The sequence below is a fragment of the Furipterus horrens genome, unplaced genomic scaffold (genome assembly GCF_987537825.1).
Source record: "Furipterus horrens unplaced genomic scaffold, mFurHor1.1.pri manual_scaffold_9, whole genome shotgun sequence".
NCBI classification, from domain to species: Eukaryota; Metazoa; Chordata; class Mammalia; order Chiroptera; family Furipteridae; genus Furipterus; species Furipterus horrens.
Window position 1 is genome coordinate 32,988,442 of NW_028327179.1, and position 19,335 is coordinate 33,007,776.

The 19,335-nt window shown below is 48.3% G+C and overlaps 2 protein-coding genes across 3 annotated transcripts in view; both read right to left on the bottom strand.

Moving 5' to 3' along the window:
* GATAD1 (GATA zinc finger domain containing 1) overlaps positions 1–19,335 on the bottom strand; it is a 484,957-nt gene that overhangs the window by 257,369 nt on the left and 208,253 nt on the right. The window lies entirely within an intron of this gene.
* Positions 4,291–6,639, bottom strand: LOC150001557 (uncharacterized). Its single transcript, XM_090287855.1, is given in 4 exon segments — positions 4,291–5,135; positions 5,138–5,818; positions 5,820–5,885; positions 5,887–6,639. Coding segments are annotated over 4 exon segments (2,064 nt in total). The 5' UTR covers positions 6,628–6,639; the 3' UTR covers positions 4,291–4,559.

The window sequence follows — 19,335 nt, forward strand, 5'->3', positions numbered from 1 at the left end:
AAATTCTGAAGGAGATCATGCATAAGTGGGAATTCGATGTATTCTGGAAGTTATATAACAAATCAGTGATTGGAACGATTAACTATTTAATATGTCTGTCTCTCCACATGGCCAAATATATATAATATAAATAGAATATATGTGTAAGCATTTTTGCTACACATATATACCTCAAACACAAATTTCAGTTGGAGAAGAGACCTAAGTAAAACAGAAATATCATTTTTTAATAAAGAAAACTGTCTCTAGAATATTAAGGTAAGGAAGTCTTTTTAATAGACTCATTTTTAAAGGTAAATTTGGTAAAAGAAAACATTACCAAATGGTGTGACTATTTCAAAAAGACTAATACTCATTTGACAAAAGAGAGCATAAACGAAGTTAACAAGAAGGAGAGAAATTGGGAGAAAAACATATAGAAATACAAATAAAATATTATATATCGATAACACAAAACAAGGGAGTATACAACATAAAGAACATTAACAAGGCAACAAGAAAAGTACAGACAACTATACAAAAACTGGAGAAAAACAGAGATAATTCTTCAAAAAATGAAACTCAGTCGACTTGAAAATTTATTTTTAAATTATCCAATTGCACTAAATAAGCAAGTGAAATTTGGAAGAACAGTAAGATACCATTCTTTTCTTTTGTCAAATTAGGAAAACAATTGAAATTAATTTCAATGTTGGTTACGTTTCTGGAAACAAACTCTCATAGAGTGATATTAGCCAGTTTTCAGGGCAATCTGAGAATGTCTATTAAAGTATGAATGGTGCAGACTCTGTAACTTAGTATTTCCGTTTCTAAACACTTATAGGTTGTTCTCCCTTCATATAACTTGCTCATTCCTCATTCTCCATTGTTGTTTTCTCACTTTTCTGGCCCTGTCAGTTCAGAGTATCCCCAAGCTCAGACTTTGAGCTTCTCCAACTACATTCATTTTCTTAGTTATCTAAAATGTGTGGCTTTAAATGGCATCTGTAGGCAGATGACTTCAAGATAGACCAGCTCACTCTCCTAAACTACAACCTCACACATCCAGTGGCCTGCTCATCAACTACTGTTTTATTAGACAAAAGCCTTCTGTGCCTCTTCAAATTCCTTTGACCACCTTTTTCTTTAGAGATGCTTTCTAACTTAGGGGCCACACTGCTGCTGTCTTTGCCAGCGCCCTTGCCAAGTTTTCTGAGCTCACTGGAAGGCTTCTCCACCCTCGTGTGCCACAAACCAAGCCCCATCTACTTCTGAACTGCAATGAAAAGAATGAGGTGTGGAATCTCTTTTGCTCATTGACCAACAAGGAACTACCTAATAGCATCCAGAAAAGCATTGCGATTGTATTCCCTTGACTAATGGAAAACGAGAGATGGGAGGAAACCGACCAGGTAAATTTTGTCTTTCTTCTGAACTATTCTGAAGTGCAGTTTTTCTTTGAAAACCTTTCTTAGAAGTCTAAACTTCTGAATAAACACATGTGTTTACTACCTGCTGCATCTCTTCCTGGCTCTGAATGATGCAGCCCTTTTAGTAAGCTATTACTTAGTTTGATTTTCATCTGGCTTTACCTCACTTGCTTTCTCCTTCTTATCCTCACGGCCTTGGTCTTGCACTTCCCAAGTCAGCAATTTAATCCTCATCTCGGATTCTGGTTTCCAAATGAGCAGATGCTCCAAACCTGCTCCTCTTTCAGCCTTCTTTATTCCAGTAAATGACAACTTTCAGTTATTTAGCCCCAAGTTCTTAAAGTCATCATTAACTCGTCCCTTTTTTTATGCCTCAACTAATCAATTAGCAAATCCTTTTGGTACTACTTTAAGAATATATCCAGACTCGCACATACTTCACACCTGCACTTCTATTTTCCTGGTCCAGGATACCATTAACTATTGCCTGAATTACTTCAAAACCCTCCTAAGTAAATGAGTGGATAAAAAAAAAAACCCCAAAAACTGTGGTACATTTATACAATGAAATACTGTGTAGCAGAAAGAAAGAGGGAACTCCTACCTTTTGCGACAACATGGATGGAACTGGAGAGTATTATACTTAGTGAAATAAGCCAAACAGTGAAAGACAAATACCATATGATATCACCTATTACAGTAAACTAATGAACAATGCAAGCAAATGAGCAAGATAGAACCAGAGGCATTTAAACAAGGAACAGACTGACAGCGACCAGGAGGGAGCGGGGAGGGAGAAAAGGGGGAATGTAGGGGAAGGGTCTAGTCAAGGAACTAATATGAATGACCCATGGACATGGACAACAGAATGGGGATTGAATGTGGGAAGCGAGGTAGGCAGGGTAGAGGGGAGCAATGGGGGAAATAATGGGACAACTATAATAGAAAAACAATAAAAATGAGTCAGTATGTAAAAAAAAAAAAAAAAAAAAAAAAGAACCCTCCTAAGCTCTTCTGCTTTTGCCTTCCTACGATCTATTCCATAAGTGGTAGCTAGTATAATACTCTAAGTACTTGCTGCTTAAAACATTCAGTACCTTTCCATTTCATTCAGAGTAAATGGCAAAATCTTTATAATGGCCTATGTGGTCACATACACACTGTGTCCTTCACCCTTCCCTCAACCTCTTCTTCTACTACTTTCTCCTTCCATTTCTCCATTTCAATCACCTTGCCCTTCTTGATGTTCTTGAAACACATGGGAAATTCTATTGCTTTAAGGTCTTTGTATTCCCTTCCTATAACCATTTACTCCAAAATAGCTTCTTGGCTAATTCCTTATTGCCGACAATATTTTTTTTAAATATAATATTCTCAAAGAGTCCTACCTTGACCACTCTATTTAATACAGAAACTCAAACTCTCACTTTAGTGCTTTTATCCTGTTTACATTATACTGATTTTCTTTGTTTCATAACTTATATTCTCTTCTATTTTTAATTGTTTATTATTTATTGTCAAACTTGTTATAATGCAAACAACATTAAAGTAGAGATTTCTGTCTGTTTCATTCACTGACATATTCTAAGCATTCAGAACAATGTCTTGCAACCCTGACAGGTGTGGCTCAGTGAGTCGGACATAATCCTGCCAAGCAAAAGGTCTCAGGATTGATTCCCAGTCAAGACACATACATGCCTGGGTTGCAGGTTTGGCCTCAACTGGGGATTCATTTTTCAGGGTATATGAGGCAATGAATCAATGTTTCTCTTCCTCTCTCTCTCCCAGCCCCTCTCTCTAAAAATAAATAAATAAAGTTAATAAAAAAGAAGAGCAATGCCTTGCACTTGGGAAATACTCAATAAAGCATATTTTGATGAGTAATTGCTTACTAAAATATTTTAATAATAGTAAAATTTGAAGGCCATTAGCATTCATAAATAGATTAGATTAATAAAATGCAGTATATTCACATGGAATATTAAAAAGCCAGTAATATGAATGAACCATACTTATACATCTCAATATCAAGAGATCTTCTAAAACAAAACATTGAGTGAAAAAAATCAAGCTGAAAAATAATGTGCAGTGTTAGATTTCCTTTATATAAGACATACATGCTAGGCAAACCACTATGATGAATGTTTTATGAGTGTGAATGTGCCCATAATCTGCTACATATAAAACTCCTGAAGTTAATGATCAAATGGGACTTCAGCTTTACCTGTAAAGTTTTTGGCTTTGTTTTTAAAGAATACACTTATGTGTTACTGACCACAGGATGTAGTTGCAAATTAAAACATATCTTGAAGACAAAAAGACACCTCTGGCTTGTGTATGAGAAATAAATTTAAGTGAGAGTGAGATGGGACAAAAGTTAATGTGACTTCATGACTTTCTCTTTTCTGCAGCCTGGAAAATGACCTGAGGGTATTAAATTCAAAGGGGGAGGAGACAGATACCACTGCCCTCAAAGTGAAAGGCACCTGAGTCAGAGCAGATATGTGGTCAGTCACACATTAGTGGATCCTTCTCCAACTTTTCCTGCCCATACTGATCACTTCCCCTTCTAGATTCCTGAACATACTGTAGATCTCTTTTTTTTTTTTTTTTCAAACGAGTGGCTTTATTTATTACAACAGAGAACACCAACAGGTTTAGTGCAATGCAAAGTCACCGTCAATAAATACTGTTGCTCAGACAGTTTCAAGTTTGTACAGAAACCGGGGGCCAGACTAGACCTTGGTGCGGGGGGCGCTGGGCCCTGTGGGCAGTCACGAATCTGAGGGCTTCATCGATCATTTTGTTGGGGTTATCACTGCTTTTTACACGAACGCCATGTAAACAGGTTGCAGTTTTCTCACGGGGACGTGTACCAGTTGTGTGTGGCCCCTGGCCGGCCCGGTGTTACCGCGCGGCGCCCATTTCCGAGGTTCGCGGTCACTGCCAGATGGGCCGCTGGGAACCCACGAGGAGACCACCTTCTCAGCAGCTGGTGGAGGACGCGCGGGGACAGGTGACCAGGTGCTGCCACTGAGGACGCAGGGGGAGGGGGCAGGCCAGCAAGGCTGTGGACGTGGCGTGGCCTTAGCAACGGGCGCTGCAGAGCCCAGCACTTCAGCCAGCGTCACTTGCTGCCTGGGTTGTGTCTTAGGAGCTTCTGGGACCCGACTTCTCCCCGCCCCCGCCCATCACTGCTCCTTGGCAGGCCGCGGTGTCACAGATGCCGGGGGTCCCCTGCGCGCCAACAGCTCCGGGAAGGCCCGCGTCTCCGGGCGGCCCGGGCTCGCCGTGGGCCCCGTCTTGGCCATCTTTGCCAACGCCAGGCACGCCTTGCGGTCCTTGCAGGCCCTGGTCTCCGTCAGGCCCGTCCAGACCCACACCGACCGCGCCCTTGTCTCCTCTGTCCCCCGGGTTTCCTCTGGGTCCGGGCTCTCCCAGCTCACCGGTGGGGCCGCGGAAGCCAGGGGGCCCCCGAGCGCCAGGGTGACCGATGGAACCAGGGGGCCCGGGGCGCCCGGGGGGGCCAGCAGGGCCAGGCCGCCCGATGGCTCCCGGCGCTAACGGCTTCCGCAGGTGAGCAGCCAACTGCGCGATTTGTTCACTGATCATGCCCCCACACAGCTCCCTGATGTGCTGCTCACTGGCTTCTTTTCCCGGGACCCTGGGTTTTCCGGTGATGCCAGGCACGCCCTGCACGCCCTGTAAGCCCACAGGCCCGGGGGGGGGGGGGGGGGGCCTGGCACACCCTCCACGCCGCTGGTGCCGTTGGGACCCTGGATGCCTCTCGGGCCCAGTTCCCCTCGACTGCCAGGCTCTCCTTTGGGTCCAACGGGGCCGCGGGGTCCCGGCTCGCCTTTGTCCCCGGGAAGACCATCGGAACCGGCGATGCCCTGGTCTCCCTTGGGACCCGTGGCTCCTTCCGGGCCCCGGTCGCCCCCGCCGCCTCGGAGGCCCTGGGGGCCTGGCAGGCCAGTGTCCCCGATGCTGCCCTTCGGGCCCTGGAAGCCTCGGATACCAGGGGCCCCAGGAGGGCCTTGCGGACCGAGCGCCCCCGCTGAGCCTCTGTGGCCCGCCTCGCCGCGCTCGCCCGGCACGCCCATGTCCCCTGGGACCCCGGGCTCTCCCAAGGGGCCGGCCTCACCCAGCTCTCCAGCTTTGCCCAGCTCTCCTTTCTCACCCTTGGACCCTGCTCGTCCAGGCAGGCCCGGCAGCCCGTTGGGACCCTTCTCTCCTGGGGCGCCAGTGCGACCCGCCTCTCCCTTCTCACCATCCAGTCCTAGCAAGCCGTCCCGGCCGTCCTTGCCCGGCATGCCCGGCTCCCCAAGTGGCCCGGCCACTCCGGGGGCTCCTTTGGGACCCGGTTTGCCCAGGTCGCCCTTGGGGCCCCGGAACCCGTCTGGGCCCCCCCTCGCCTCTGTCACCCGCTTTCCCGGGGGCTCCTGGGATCCCGAGGGGTCCTCGGAAGCCAATGGGAGGGACCCCGATCCCCGGGAGGCCCAAGCGGCCCTGGCAGTCCTCGCAGCCCCCGCGGGCCCTGCAGCCCCACGGTGCCGGGGAGACCGGGGGGCCCAGGCGGGCCGGGGTCACCCTTCTCGCCGTCCTTGCCGACCTCTCCTTGCTCCCCTTTGTAGCCAGTGGGTCCCTTGAAGCCCGGCATTCCTGGGGGGCCGGGGGGCCCTGGCGGACAGATGGCCGGGCACTGAAGGTCAGCCGCGCCTTCGGGAAGGACTCCTGGGTGACCAGGGGGTCCAGGAGGTCCGGGAGGGCCAGGCAGGCCCGGGAGTCCAGAGGGTCCCGGGGGACCCCGGAGGCCGAGTCCGCCTGGGAGCCCACTGACCCCTGCTTCTCCGGGGGGTCCGGGGAGTCCTTTGCCCCCAAGCCCAGGTGGCCCCGGGGGGCCCAGACTTCCCCGTTCTCCGGGAGTGCCCTTGAGTCCAGGCGGTCCTTCTCTCCCGGTCAGGCCGTCCACGCCGGGCAGCCCTGGCAGCCCGGCCTCTCCTGGCTTCCCTGGCTTCCCCGAAGCCCCTTTCAGTCCCGGGGGCCCAGGCAGACCCGGAGGACCAGCTTCTCCATCGATGCCGTCCTTGCCCGGCTTCCCAGGGGGCCCTGGGGGGCCAGGGGGGCCTCGAGGCCCCATTTTCTGCGCCTCGGTCACCAGCGCCACGGCCAGGAGCTGCCCGAGCAGGAGCGGGAGCAGGGTCCGGGCTCCGGCCATGGCTGCGCGCGCTCTGAGCGGCGCTGGCGGCGGCGGCCGGGCTGGGGCTCGGGGCTCGGTAGATCTCTTTTTGTGTATCCCCATAATATCCAGCATCTTGTTGAATACACGTTAAAAATTCTGTACAGATAAGATTGGGTGTGTTCAGGGTGGTAAAAAAATAAAATAAAACAAGAAAGAAAGAAAAAGAAAAGAAAAGAAAGAAAGAAATACCCTTGGAAAATACTTTGCATTTACACTTTATTATATTTGTGTTTTTATAACATATTTAAATAGGTGTTACACTCTACATATTTAAAAATGTAGCTCCCCCCACATAATTATCAACTAGATGTGTTAAATTAACACTAGTTATTTATACCCTCCTCTTACCTCGGGTCTTTTCAAGAACATGTCTATTATCTGTTTTACGGTAGGGTTAATGGTTAAAGATACAAATTCATAAATTTCTTCAAACAAGAAAGGGACAGAGACACTGAAAAAGAGATCAGAAGGAAGGTTGAGGTGACAGGAAGAGGGAAGAGAATCTGAAGGGTTTCAAAGAAAGAGGAAAAGGGTCAGGGGTTAGAGGGAACAAATTTTAAAGATTTGTTGTGTTATCTATTATGTAACTCTTCTCTTAGCTGCCCCACAAAACCAGAAGTAAAACTCGGTTTTTGGTCAGAAAAAAACTCTGTACAGTAAATGCTTGTTAAAAAGAGAGACAGTGAGGATGGAAGATGGAATGTGTGGAAGAAAAAGAAGAGAAGAAAAAGAAATCAGTTTAAGCTAACACATCCCCTACTCTAGTCTCTGTACAGTTGTGAATACCTAGTGCTTTTTTTCCCCTCTAAGTAATAAAATCCCATCATTTATGTTGGCAAAGGAGCTCAAACAAATATTAAAATTTAGATGTATCAAACTAAAGGCAATTAGATTCTTGACAGGCATGGGAATGTTATTTGTACATCTTAAGTATCCTTCAAGCTTCTCTTCCTCCCATTTGGAATTTATTTTATATAGAACTGACAGGTTACTCTTCGTAATTATTGCTATCTTTGGGCCACTGCCACCTTTCTGCACAAGGACTTTATAGCATTAATTCTCTACTTCTACTTCTGAATTTATGGTCTACTCTTTAGTCTAACAATATCTTAACAATAATCTAAACTTACTCCCAAATAATATTTTTTCTACAGCTCCCTTAATAAATATCCACTTTGTTCAGAGAGTTTTAACTTTGTCCCTTGTTCTGTTTATGTCTACAGGCTCAGGATAATGCTGCTTTATCTTCCCATAATGCATTATCCCCTCACCCCACCCCCCACTTAAATCTATACTAGTGTAAGGACTTTTCCTTCTTAGTGACTATTGGCCTTTGCAGTGGTGGGATAAATAAAGACAAGGCAGAGATAGGTTTGGTTTCCAGGATTTCAGTAATGTAGTTGTTCTCATGATGACTGTCACCGTCAAGTGCTGTTGTAAGGCATTTGGTGCTAGGGCCTAACTATAGCTCAAATACACCCTTATAAGATACATAAAATTAATTTTTCCTCATTGCCATTACAAGTGACACAAGTGAGCCCTCTGTAATTGCCACCAGCATGTCTCATCTATTACAGAGTCAGCATTAGTCATTCAAAGCATTTATTCATCGACATATTTTATATGTCAGGTGATCTTCAAGGTACAAAGATTTAATGGTAATCAAGATAAACTTGATTCCTGCCCTTTTAGAGCATAAATTTCAGTGGAAAGAAACAAAAAAATCAATACATAAAGAAGATAATTTCAAGGCTATAAGTGCTATCACATAAACAGAATGATATGGCAGTAAATTGTAAAAAAAAAGAAACAACTATAGATTGAGTCATCAGGGCAGATTTTCTGATGTTGTGCGATGTGAATTAAACCCTGATAAAGGTGCAGTATTTCAAGAGCGTGGGAAAGAGTATTCCAGGTAGTGGGATCAACAGAAACAAGAATCCTGAGTTTGGAAGGACATTGGTATCTGGATAATCAGAGGGTTCAGTGAGGTTGCAGTGTAGTGAGGAAGGGGGAAAATGGTACAAGTTGATGTAGAAAAGAAGACAGAAACCAATCATTCAGGATCTCGTGGATCAAGGTATGGAATTTTCATTCTATTGAAAGTAAAATAGGAGGCCATTGGAGGATTTTAGTAGGGGCTTAACATCTGATTTCCATGTCAAGACTGATCTTTTTTCTCAATGGAAAAGGAAGAAGGAAGAAGATGGCATATCAATTCCACTGTTGCTCCTACTTCAGAGATAGGTTCTGGAAAAACATTATGCATTCTGGATAAAGGGGCTTGTAGTATCTGCTAATAATCATTAAAATGATTCTAGGTAGACCTCTGTTCCCCTGACATATCACCACTAAAGGTCTTGCCTGCAGAGTATTCCACATCTGACATCAGTAGATCAAATGACTACCAAACATTCCAAAGTTCTACAAAAAAGTAGGTAAAGCTGAAAGGAAAAAAATCTAAGATAGAGGAAGTTCCAATTTCTACTGGGTGAACCAGCTTATTGAACAAGACAATAAAAAGGCTAAGAAAAGTAAAAAAGGCCGAAAAGCCTGATTAAAAAGATACTAACCAGAGCAACTCTGTATTTAAGTAGAGAAATTAGCAGAACTTCCCCAATTCTGATTTACCCTCTTTCAATAATAGAGATCTCCTTTGTTCTTTAAGATTAAAGTTAAGTTCCACATCTTATATGAATATTTATCTTATGTTTACCAACACTTTCATAGAGTGTAATGTTGTGTTATTCTTAAAATGTGTTGCACTATTGCTAAAAACTATAGCTATTGCAATAACTGAGGAAGTAAAATTGATCATTTTGACAATTTATTTTTGGAAACTATTTGCTCATATAATGTACTTCTACCAAAAGCTTAGAGCATTCAATAAAAGAAGTGAGTGAGGTTCCATTCAATCTGTTCAAATATTTTCAGAAAGTTACCGAATCCTAAGTAGGTTATAAATTGAAAATACTGAATGGCTGTATTTGGCAAGCTCTGAGCACAAGAAAGGAGAAAGTTCTGATAAGAAGAGTATGTCAGAAATATGTACAATAAGTACTAATGCAAATGGGAGGAGGGGTAAATTAAAAAGAGGCAGGGAAAATATCCTCTACCATCAATCATTATTAAACTCAGCTGAAAGGAATATAGGTCAACCCAATGACCACCCTTGATGGAGCCCATAGCAGATGTCTGACATTGTTTTTGTTGCTGTTGTTGTTGGCACCCAAGTTCCTACTTCCTATTAGTATCTTATCTCCCTGTTGTTAAAATTCCCTTTCTATGTATTGTTTATGAAAGGTAATGCCCAGCTCCATAAATATCAAAGGGGAGGGTGTTTCTCATTCCATATCTGCATAGACAGGAGATAACATATAACATGGAAATGGCCAGTTGACATTGTGGCTCCTGAGACTGAATCTTGATGATGTCATTCACTAGTTAGAGTCGGTATTCTCTGAAGTGGCAGACTGGACCAGCCTCTTATTGCTACATAAACATTGTCATACATTAACTAACCTTCCAGAGCAGACTTGGTTTTTCCCAATTTTTCAAATCAAATTCTCCAGGCTATCATGAATTTTGTAAGGTTCCAGTAAAATTGCTTTTTTGGCTTAGGATAGCCAGAGCTTGATTCTAATGCTTGAGAGGAATAAATGTGGTTAGTACTGACCCAGGCATTATTTAATCATTTTTTTTCCCCCTCGGTGTCCAAACTCCCTCCAAGCCAACACTGCCTAATTCTACTTCCCCATTTAGTGAAACTATCTTCTATGTTCCCAGTGTGCGTTCCTCCCCCAACCACAGCCCCAAGAACCACAATGCCTTATGTCTCTGTTTTCCCAACTGAGAACCTACCCCTAAAATACAAAAATTATTAGGAGAAAATTTAAGCCAAAGCTAGAGCAGCTATTCTTTTTTTTATTTTTAATGAAGGCTTTTTAATTTTTTAAAAGATTTTATTTATTCATTTTTAGATAGAGTAGAAGGGAGGGACAAAGAAAGGGATAGAAACATCAATATGTGAGAGAACCAACTGGTTGCCTCTCACAGGCCCCCAGCTGGAGACCTGGCCCACAACCTAGCCATGTGCCCTGACTGGGAATCAAACCAGTGACCTTTCAGTTCACAGGCCGACACTCAACCCACTGAGCCACTCCAGTCAGGGCTAGAGCAGCTATTCTTAAACTTAGTATCCTTAGAGTCTGAAATGGTATATGTTAAAAGTGTGGTCTCAGAGACCACACTAGGTCAAAATTAAAGCATGAGAGAAGCCTAGAAATTAGCATTTTTTACAAACTAAATAGATTTCTGCTCAACAGGATCAAGGAACCATTGGACTATGAAGGAAAAGAGCCATATATGAATGGGTCTCTGTCTCATAATGTATGTCATATTTCATTCATATTTACCTCACCCATTGATTTCTTCAGCAATATGAGATTTCTTTGGCGTTCAATATACAGTTTGCTCTGATTTGCCCGTGCTTTCTGGTGAATTTCTTGTCACTATTTAAAGCTTGTTTATTTATTTTGCCAACAGGTCTAGCTTCTTATAATCAACTTTAGATAAAGCATTTTGCAAAGGTCAGTTTCTCTACAGAGACAACTTAAATTCTGCCCCTCAAAGGAATCCTTCCTCTAAGCATGGGAATTGGTAAACATTTGTCATTAGCAACCACTTGCCAAGGAATCCTAATATAAGCTGAAAATAAATGCTTACTGCTTCAGCATCTCAGAGAACACATAAACCTGTGTTTCCTTTTAATATATCAAAAATAAAGATTACTGGGAGTGAAATATTTTCATACCAAATTGAAATCAAATTAAATTTTTCTCTTTTGAAAATTATTATATATTTACTATTCTGAGAATAATTTCTGTGTAGAAGGTGAAAAAACCAAAACATTTTTTCTAAACTCTATATAGTTTTAATTATAGCTATATAATAAAAATAATTCTGGTTGGAAGTTGAAAACACAAGTTTTAATCTCAAATCTGACTTTTAAAAATCTTATAATTTCTTATTTTATTTTTTAATATATTAAATTGATATAATTCTACCTCTCTTGATTATAGTATTACAAGACAGGATTAAGTCTGTAAACTATAAAAGCATTTCACAAACAGGAAATACTGGAAATACTAAGTTAATATTGTCACAGAATAAGTAATTTAATTTAAATAGTATTGAAAAAATTGGTCTGTGGGGTTCACTTTAAAACTGGTTTCTCTTTTCTATCCTAATGGCTTGGACAGAAGGAGCCCAGAGGTCGGGGGTGGGGCGGGGCGGGGGCACCTAAAATATTTCCCTCAGCCCAAACTAAGTATAATGGGCAAAAGGGTTTTGGACAGGTGAGACGTGCCTGGCACACCTTCCTCCAAAGAAGCCCTTCTTTTCCCTAATGTGGGACATTGAAAAATTAATACCTGCCTTTTTTCTTCTAGTGGTTATGGACTGAATGATGTCTTTTAACCCCGTTGCCAAATCTGTTGCCCCAGAATACAACAAGGATGCCAGCCTGTTAAACCAAGCACGCTGCTGTCCAGGGACAGCCAACTGACCTGGAGTCTGCACAGTCCTTCCCCGTGTGGGAAGGCAACCCTCCCCTCCACACCCCCACTCTTATTAGGGATTTCTGGACCCAAGGGTAGGTAGGACAACAACCATGCCCAGCCTGAAGCATCTAGAGGAGCTCAAGACCTTTGCTCATTGTCCTTTATAAGGTTATAAAGGGTCTTAAGTCTGAGAGGGAGGGATTGTTATTTTTTATTGTTAAAATAATTAATTAATTATTTTAAAAAAAGAAGAATATATGAAAGGGTGAAGCAGGAGAGCTTTGTATGTATGACCCATGGGCATGAACTTGAGGGGGGGGGGATTGCTGGAGGAGGGGTGGTTCTGGGCGGAGGGGAGCAAAGGGGAAAAAATTGGAACAATTGTAACAATAAAATCAATAAAATATACTTTAAAATAAATAAATAAATAAATAGTATTAAAAAATAACAGCAATAGTTTATATAGTTTTATGTGTTTGGGACTATTCTAAACAGTGTGTGTGGGGGGGGAGAGAAAGAGATTGAGAAAAGGGGGGAGAGCCTCAATTAATACTCAAAAAACCCTATGATATCATGATCCCATGTCTCAGATGAAAAAGCTGAGTCACGGAGAAGTTAAATAACATGTCAAAGACCCCATAGTATTTCACAGGCACTTTGCATAAATGCATCAAGAACAAAATATTTTTTTAATATTCATACCAATATCCACAAATATTTTGGAATTCATCCTAGAATCTTGATAGTTCCATGACATAAATATACATTTTTTCTCCTTATGAAGCTTAACAAAATAAATGCATTATATTTAATTAAGAGGAGTTTGTACTGTGCTCACTTCCCTTCCAAATCCTGTGTCTCTAAGATGATTGCCTGCTTTTACACAGATAGCAAAAATAGCCAACGGGAATGCCATGTAATTGCTGGAATTTTAATTGCCTGGGAGAGAGGAGCATAAAATAGTATTACAGTCAGAGCCAGGGTGAACTTACAGTTAGTGACTATTCAAGTTTGTGATTTATGAGGCTCCTCTGCAATGTATGCTCATTCCTCAGAATCTTCACCAGAGAACGAGTCCTATATATTTTCTTACATAATCTAAATTCCCATCCCTAATATCACTTCTATGTACATCACTTCATTTATTTATCAAATATATTCTGATAAAAGACATAGAAGTCATTATGCTCATTGTGCAACACTATGAATTTGATCAATAGTAACCATGAACTTACAATACCAAAGATTTTATGCCAAATGAGATACCATTGCTCACTAGATCATGACGCATACTTAGCAGTTTCAAGAAAAAAAGTTAAAAGTATAAAATTTGATTTATCAGATTCATTTGCTTCTTAAAATTAGAAAAATTTACCACTATTGGATAATTCAAGTAATTCTCAAGTTCAATGGGATAGTTTTACATTCCCAGTATAGATGTAGACTGTTTGGAATGGGGAAAGAAGAGATTCTTGTTATTTCTCTCTTTAGTGAAAAGACATCTACAGTTATTGCTTTACCTATTTTATAAGTTTTCACTCATGGAAGCATGGAGAAGCTGGCCTCAAGATCATGAGATTCAATAGGTTGGTACACAAGTTAACAGAACAGAAAATGGGATTTAGGCAGTAACCTAAGGGTCAGCTGGGCATAGAATGAAGACCTCTGGGTCTTGATTCAGCCCAGGGGCACAATGTGAGAAAGGAGGGCCAGATGCTGGAAAATGCACTGAATGGGATGTGTTAGGAAAACCAAATAATTGTCACTTTTTGGTAACTATATATAAGACATTTATTTTATGCCAGATTTTTGTTAAGGACCTCATTTTTCTGACCTATCTTTCAATGTGGAAGCATTTTTGTTGGAGTAGCCCTCCTAATTTCCTTCTACCCATTAGATAAGCATAGCTTATATGATTAGTGAGTTTATGAGGAAGACATGTTCATCCCATAATACAAGAGGTGCCCGCGGGAGGAGCGGCTCACGGCTGCGGGCTCCGGGCGGGGGGCGTCGAGGGGCGCGGAGGGCGGGGTGCCGGAGCCCGAAGGCCCGGGGCGGGGCGCGGGGCGGGGTGGGGCGGGGCGCGGGGCGGGGCGCGGGGCGGGGCGGGGCTCGGCGCGTGGCGGAGCGGGCGCGGCGCGGGGCGGAGCAGGGCGCGGTCAGGCCCGCGGCGGAGAAGGCGGCGGCCATTGGCTGGGGCGCCATCCGGGGCCTGCTCGGCGCCGCTCGCTCGCTTGTCCGCCCTCCCTGAAGGCAGCAGCATGGCGGAGGTGAGTGTGGCCGGCGGGAGGTGGCCGAGCGGCCCGGCGTCCCCTCCGGCCCGGGCGTCCCGGTCGTCCCGCGTCTCCGGCTGCGGCAGCGGGCGCGCGCGGGCCCCCGGCGGGACCAGGCCGCAGCGGGCGGGCGGCGAGCCCCGGGCCGGGGACGGCGCCGAGTCGGGGCCGCGGGAGGACTGCGGGGCGGCGTCGGGGCCACGACGGTGCCCGCGGGAGGAGCGGCTCCCAGCTGCGGGGTCCGGGCGGCGGGCGCCGAGGGGCGCGGAAGCCCCAAGGCCCGTGGCGTGGCGCCGGGCGCGGCGGGGCTCGGCGCGTGGCGGAGCGGGCGCGGCGCGGGGCGGAGCAGGGCGCGGTCAGGCCCGCGGCGGAGAAGGCGGCGGCCATTGGCTGGGGCGCCATCCGGGGCCTGCTCGGCGCCGCTCGCTCGCTTGTCCGCCCTCCCTGAAGGCAGCAGCATGGCGGAGGTGAGTGTGGCCGGCGGGAGGTGGCCGAGCGGCCCGGCGTCCCCTCCGGCCCGGGCGTCCCGGTCGTCCCGCGTCTCCGGCTGCGGCAGCGGGCGCGCGCGGGCCCCCGGCGGGACCAGGCCGCAGCGGGCGGGCGGCGAGCCCCGGGCCGGGGACGGCGCCGAGTCGGGGCCGCGGGAGGACTGCGGGGCGGCGTCGGGGCCACGACGGTGCCCGCGGGAGGAGCGGCTCCCGGCTGCGGGGTCCGGGCGGCGGGCGCCGAGGGGCGCGGAAGCCCCAAGGCCCGTGGCGTGGCGCCGGGCGCGGCGGGGCTCGGCGCGTGGCGGAGCGGGCGCGGCGCGGGGCGGAGCAGGGCGCGGTCAGGCCCACGGCGGAGAAGGCGGCGGGCATTGTCTGGGGCGCCATCCGGGGCCTGCTCTGCGCCGCTCGCTCGCTCGTCCGGCCGACCTGAAGGCAGCAGGATGGCGGAGGTGAGCGTGGTCGGCGGGAGGTGGCCGTGCGGCCCGGCGTCCCCTCCGGCCTGGTTTTCCTGGACGTCCCGGGCCTCCCGCGTCTCCGGCTGCGGCAGCGGGCGTGCGCGGGCCCCCGGCGGGACCAGACCGCAGCGGGCGGGCGGCGAGCGCCGGGCCGGGGACGGCGCCGAGTCGGGGACGCCGGCGGACTGCGGAGCGGCGGCGTGGCCACGACGGTGCCCGCGGGAGGAGCGGCTCCCGCCTGCGGGGTCCGGGCGGCGGGCGCCCGAAGGCCCGGGGCGGGGCGCGGGGCGGGCCGGGGCTCGGCTCGTGGCGTAGCTGGCGCGGCGCGGGGCGAAGCAGGGCGCGGTCAGGCCCGCGGCGGAGAAGGCGGCGGCCATTGGCTGGGGCGCCATCCGGGACCTGCTCGGCGCCGCTCGCTCGTTCGTTCGGCCGACCTGAAGGCAGCAGGATGGCGGAGGTGAGCGTGGTCGGCGGGAGGTGGCCGTGCGGCCCGGCGTCCCCTCCGGCCTGGTCTTCCTGGGCGTCCCGGGCCTTCCGCGTTTCCGGCTTCGGCAGCGTGCGCGCGCGGGCCCCCGGCGGGACCAGGCCGCAGCGGGCGGGCGGCGAGCTCCGGGCCGGGGACGGCGCTGAGTCGGCGCCGTGGGCGGACGGCGGTGCGGCGTCGAGGCCACGACGGTGCCGCGGGAGGAGCGGCTCCCTCCTGCGGGGTCCGGGCGGCGGGCGCCCGAAGGCCCGGGCGTGGCGCGAGGCGGGCCATGGCTCGGCTCGTGGCGTAGCGGGCGCGGCGCGGGGCAAAGCAGGGCGCGGTCAGGCCCGCGGCGGAGAAGGCGGCGGCCATTGGCTGGGGCGCCATCCGGGGCCTGCTTGGCGCCGCTCGCTCGCTTGTCCGCCCTCCCTGAAGGCAGCAGCATGGCGGAGGTGAGTGTGGCCGGCGGGAGGTGGCCGAGCGGCCCGGCGTCCCCTCCGGCCTGGTCTTCCTGGGCGTCCCGGGCCTCCCGCGTCTCCGGCTGTGGCAGCGGGCGCGCGCGGGCCCCCAGCGTGACCAGGCCGCAGCGGGCGGGTGCGAGCCCCGGGCCGGGGACGGCACCGAGTCGGGGCCGCGGGCGGACTGCGTTGCGGCGGCGGGGCCACGAGGGTGCCCGCGGGAGGAGCGGCTCCCGGCTGCGGGGTCCGGGCGGCGGGCGCCGAGGGGCGCGGTTGGCGGGGTGCGGGAGCCCGAAGGCGCGGGGCGGGCGGACACTCTGCACGCTGCGCCCCGTGGCCCTGGGCGGCCCTGTCCCCCGGTACCCGTGAGCCCCGGTGAGCCGCGGTGGGGGGCGTCGGGGCGGGACGGGACGCGCGGGAGTGACCAGCGTCTCGGCACTCCGCTCGGGGGATGCGTTCGCTCCTGTCTGGGAAGACGGGCTAGCTGCGCTCTGGCCTCCGCTCGGCCCGGACATGGGACCCGGGCGCGTGGTGCGCAGGTGCTGGGGGACGAGCGAGGACCATACAGGGGAGCCGGGGGTTCGGGGCCCTGAGATGCAGGGTGGCGCCGGTGTTGCGGACCCCCCTGCTCCGGCGGTGATTCCTTGAGCGCCCTGGCCGGCAGCACCCGCCTGTTCTGATTATGTTATCTTATTTTTAGAGAAGGGGAAGGGAGGGACCGCAATGTGAGAGAGAGACATTGATCAACTGCTCTTCATAGGCACCCTGACTGGGGGCTCAACCCACAGTCCAGGCATGTGCCCTGACTGGGAATCGAACTAACGACCCTTCGGTTTGCAAAAACAGGCCCAACCAACTGAACCACCCAGTCTTATATGCCTCATATGAGTTTAATCATACAGTAGTTGTCCTTTTGTGACTGGCATATTTCACTTATGATGTTCTCAAGGTTCATTCATGTGGTAGGATGTAACAGGATTTCCTTTTTTAAGGTCGCATAATATTCCATTGTATGTATATACCACCTTTTCTATATCCATTCATCTGTTGGTGGAGTTTGGGTTGCTTCTACCTCTTGGCTAATGCTATAATGAACATGGGTGTGCAGATATCTTTTGGGGATCCTGCTTTGAATTTTTTTTTTTTTTTTTTTTTAGATTTTATTTACTTTTAGAGAGAAAGGAAGGGAGGGAGAAAGAGAGGGAGGGAGGGAAACATTGATGTATGAGAGAAACAGCAATCGGTTGCCTTTTGCGCAGCCCCAACTGGGGACCTGGCTCACAACCTAGGCATGTGCCCTGACTGGGAATCGAACTGGTGACCTTTCGGTTCACAGACCAGTGCTTAGTCCACTGAGCCGCACCAACCAGGGCCTGCTTTGAATTCTTTTGCACGTATACTCAGCAGTGAGATTTATGGATTATAGATGTATCCTAGGAGTTTTTGAGTTTCACGAATTTGTATATCCACTACTATTCTCAGATATTGGGAAGCTTTTGGCCATTATTTTATCAATTAGGCTCTCTCTTCTTCCTCTGCCTCCTCCTCCTCCTCCTCCTCCTCACCCTTCTGTAGTACATATGTTGTTCGGCTTGATGGTGTCTCACAAATTCCTTAGTTGTCTTCATTTTTCTTCAGTCATTTTGCTTGTTCCTCTGCCTCAGGTACTTGGAAGTACTATATTTGAGTTCACTGAATCTTCTTCCTAGTCAGATTTGATATTGAGTCCTTCTAGTGAATTTTTTAGTTCAGTTATTGTTGTTTTCATTTCAGAATTTCTGTTTGGTTCTTCTTTATAGTTTCTGTCTCTTTATTGATATTCTTATTTTGGTCATGTATTGTTTTCCTAATTGTGTTTAGTTGTCTGTACTCTTTTTAATTCATTAACCATCCTTATGATGGCTATTTTGAATTTTTGGTCTGGCAACTCATATGTCTCTTGCTTTAGGGCTGGTTTCAGGAGATTTAAATGGGTCATCTTTGCTTGTTTGTATGTTTTGTTATCTTTTATTGAGATTACAGCATTTGAAAAATCAGCCACGTCTCCCAGACTTTGCAATCCCGTTTCATACAGGGATGACATTCTCTATTCAACCCTGCTGGAGATTCTGGAGACCTCTCAAACCTACGCTGGGGATGAGTCCTGCCTGGGCGTGTGTGGACTATCCTAATGGAATAGGTTTTGCGATTTGTACCGTGGCGCCGCTGCTGTTACCGTGTGCCATGGTCCTGGAGACCCAGCTAGTGCCTGTCTGTGGTACTGCAGATTCTCGTGCACGTGGCTTGCTTTTGTTCACCGAGACCAAGCTCCCAACCTGGCTCCTGGTTCTTGGCAGTACTTAGTTAGATTCAGGCCAGATTGATACCCACCCCACTGGGCAGCCTACCTAAAAGTCGGAATGTTGGATGTACATTCCTCCGCAGGGAGAAGACGGGGATTGGGTGTTTCCCACAGTCGCACCACACGGAGCCAGGGAGAGGGGCTCTGGAGAGAGAGAACCACGAGTTTTCCTGCCAGGCTGTGATGGGTTTGGTTTTGCGTTAGCCTGGAGTATAAGCACCTCTTAACTGGGTTCCAGATTTTTCACAGAGGCAGTTGGTCCATATATTGCTATTAAATCCAAGTGTCCATGGGGAAAGGAGGGTTGAGGGTTTCCTATTCTTTATTCTTGCACCTCGCTGATATCACCTCCAATAGCTCTAGTTTGAATGAGCTTTGGCTCTGCGTCAGACAATGACTTACCGCTTTACATCTATTACTACTTTAATCTTCACAACACTGACTTAGGTACTGTCATGATCCTCATTTTCTAAGTGAGGAAACCAAAATCTAGAACTAGATTATGGGTTTGGAGTTGTTTGTTTGTTTTTGCTTATCAGCGTTTTCTACAATACACATGCATTACCATTGTAACACATGTAGCTCCCATTTTTCCTTATACACATGTAATTTGTGGGATAAAGCATAATAGGATAGAGCGTA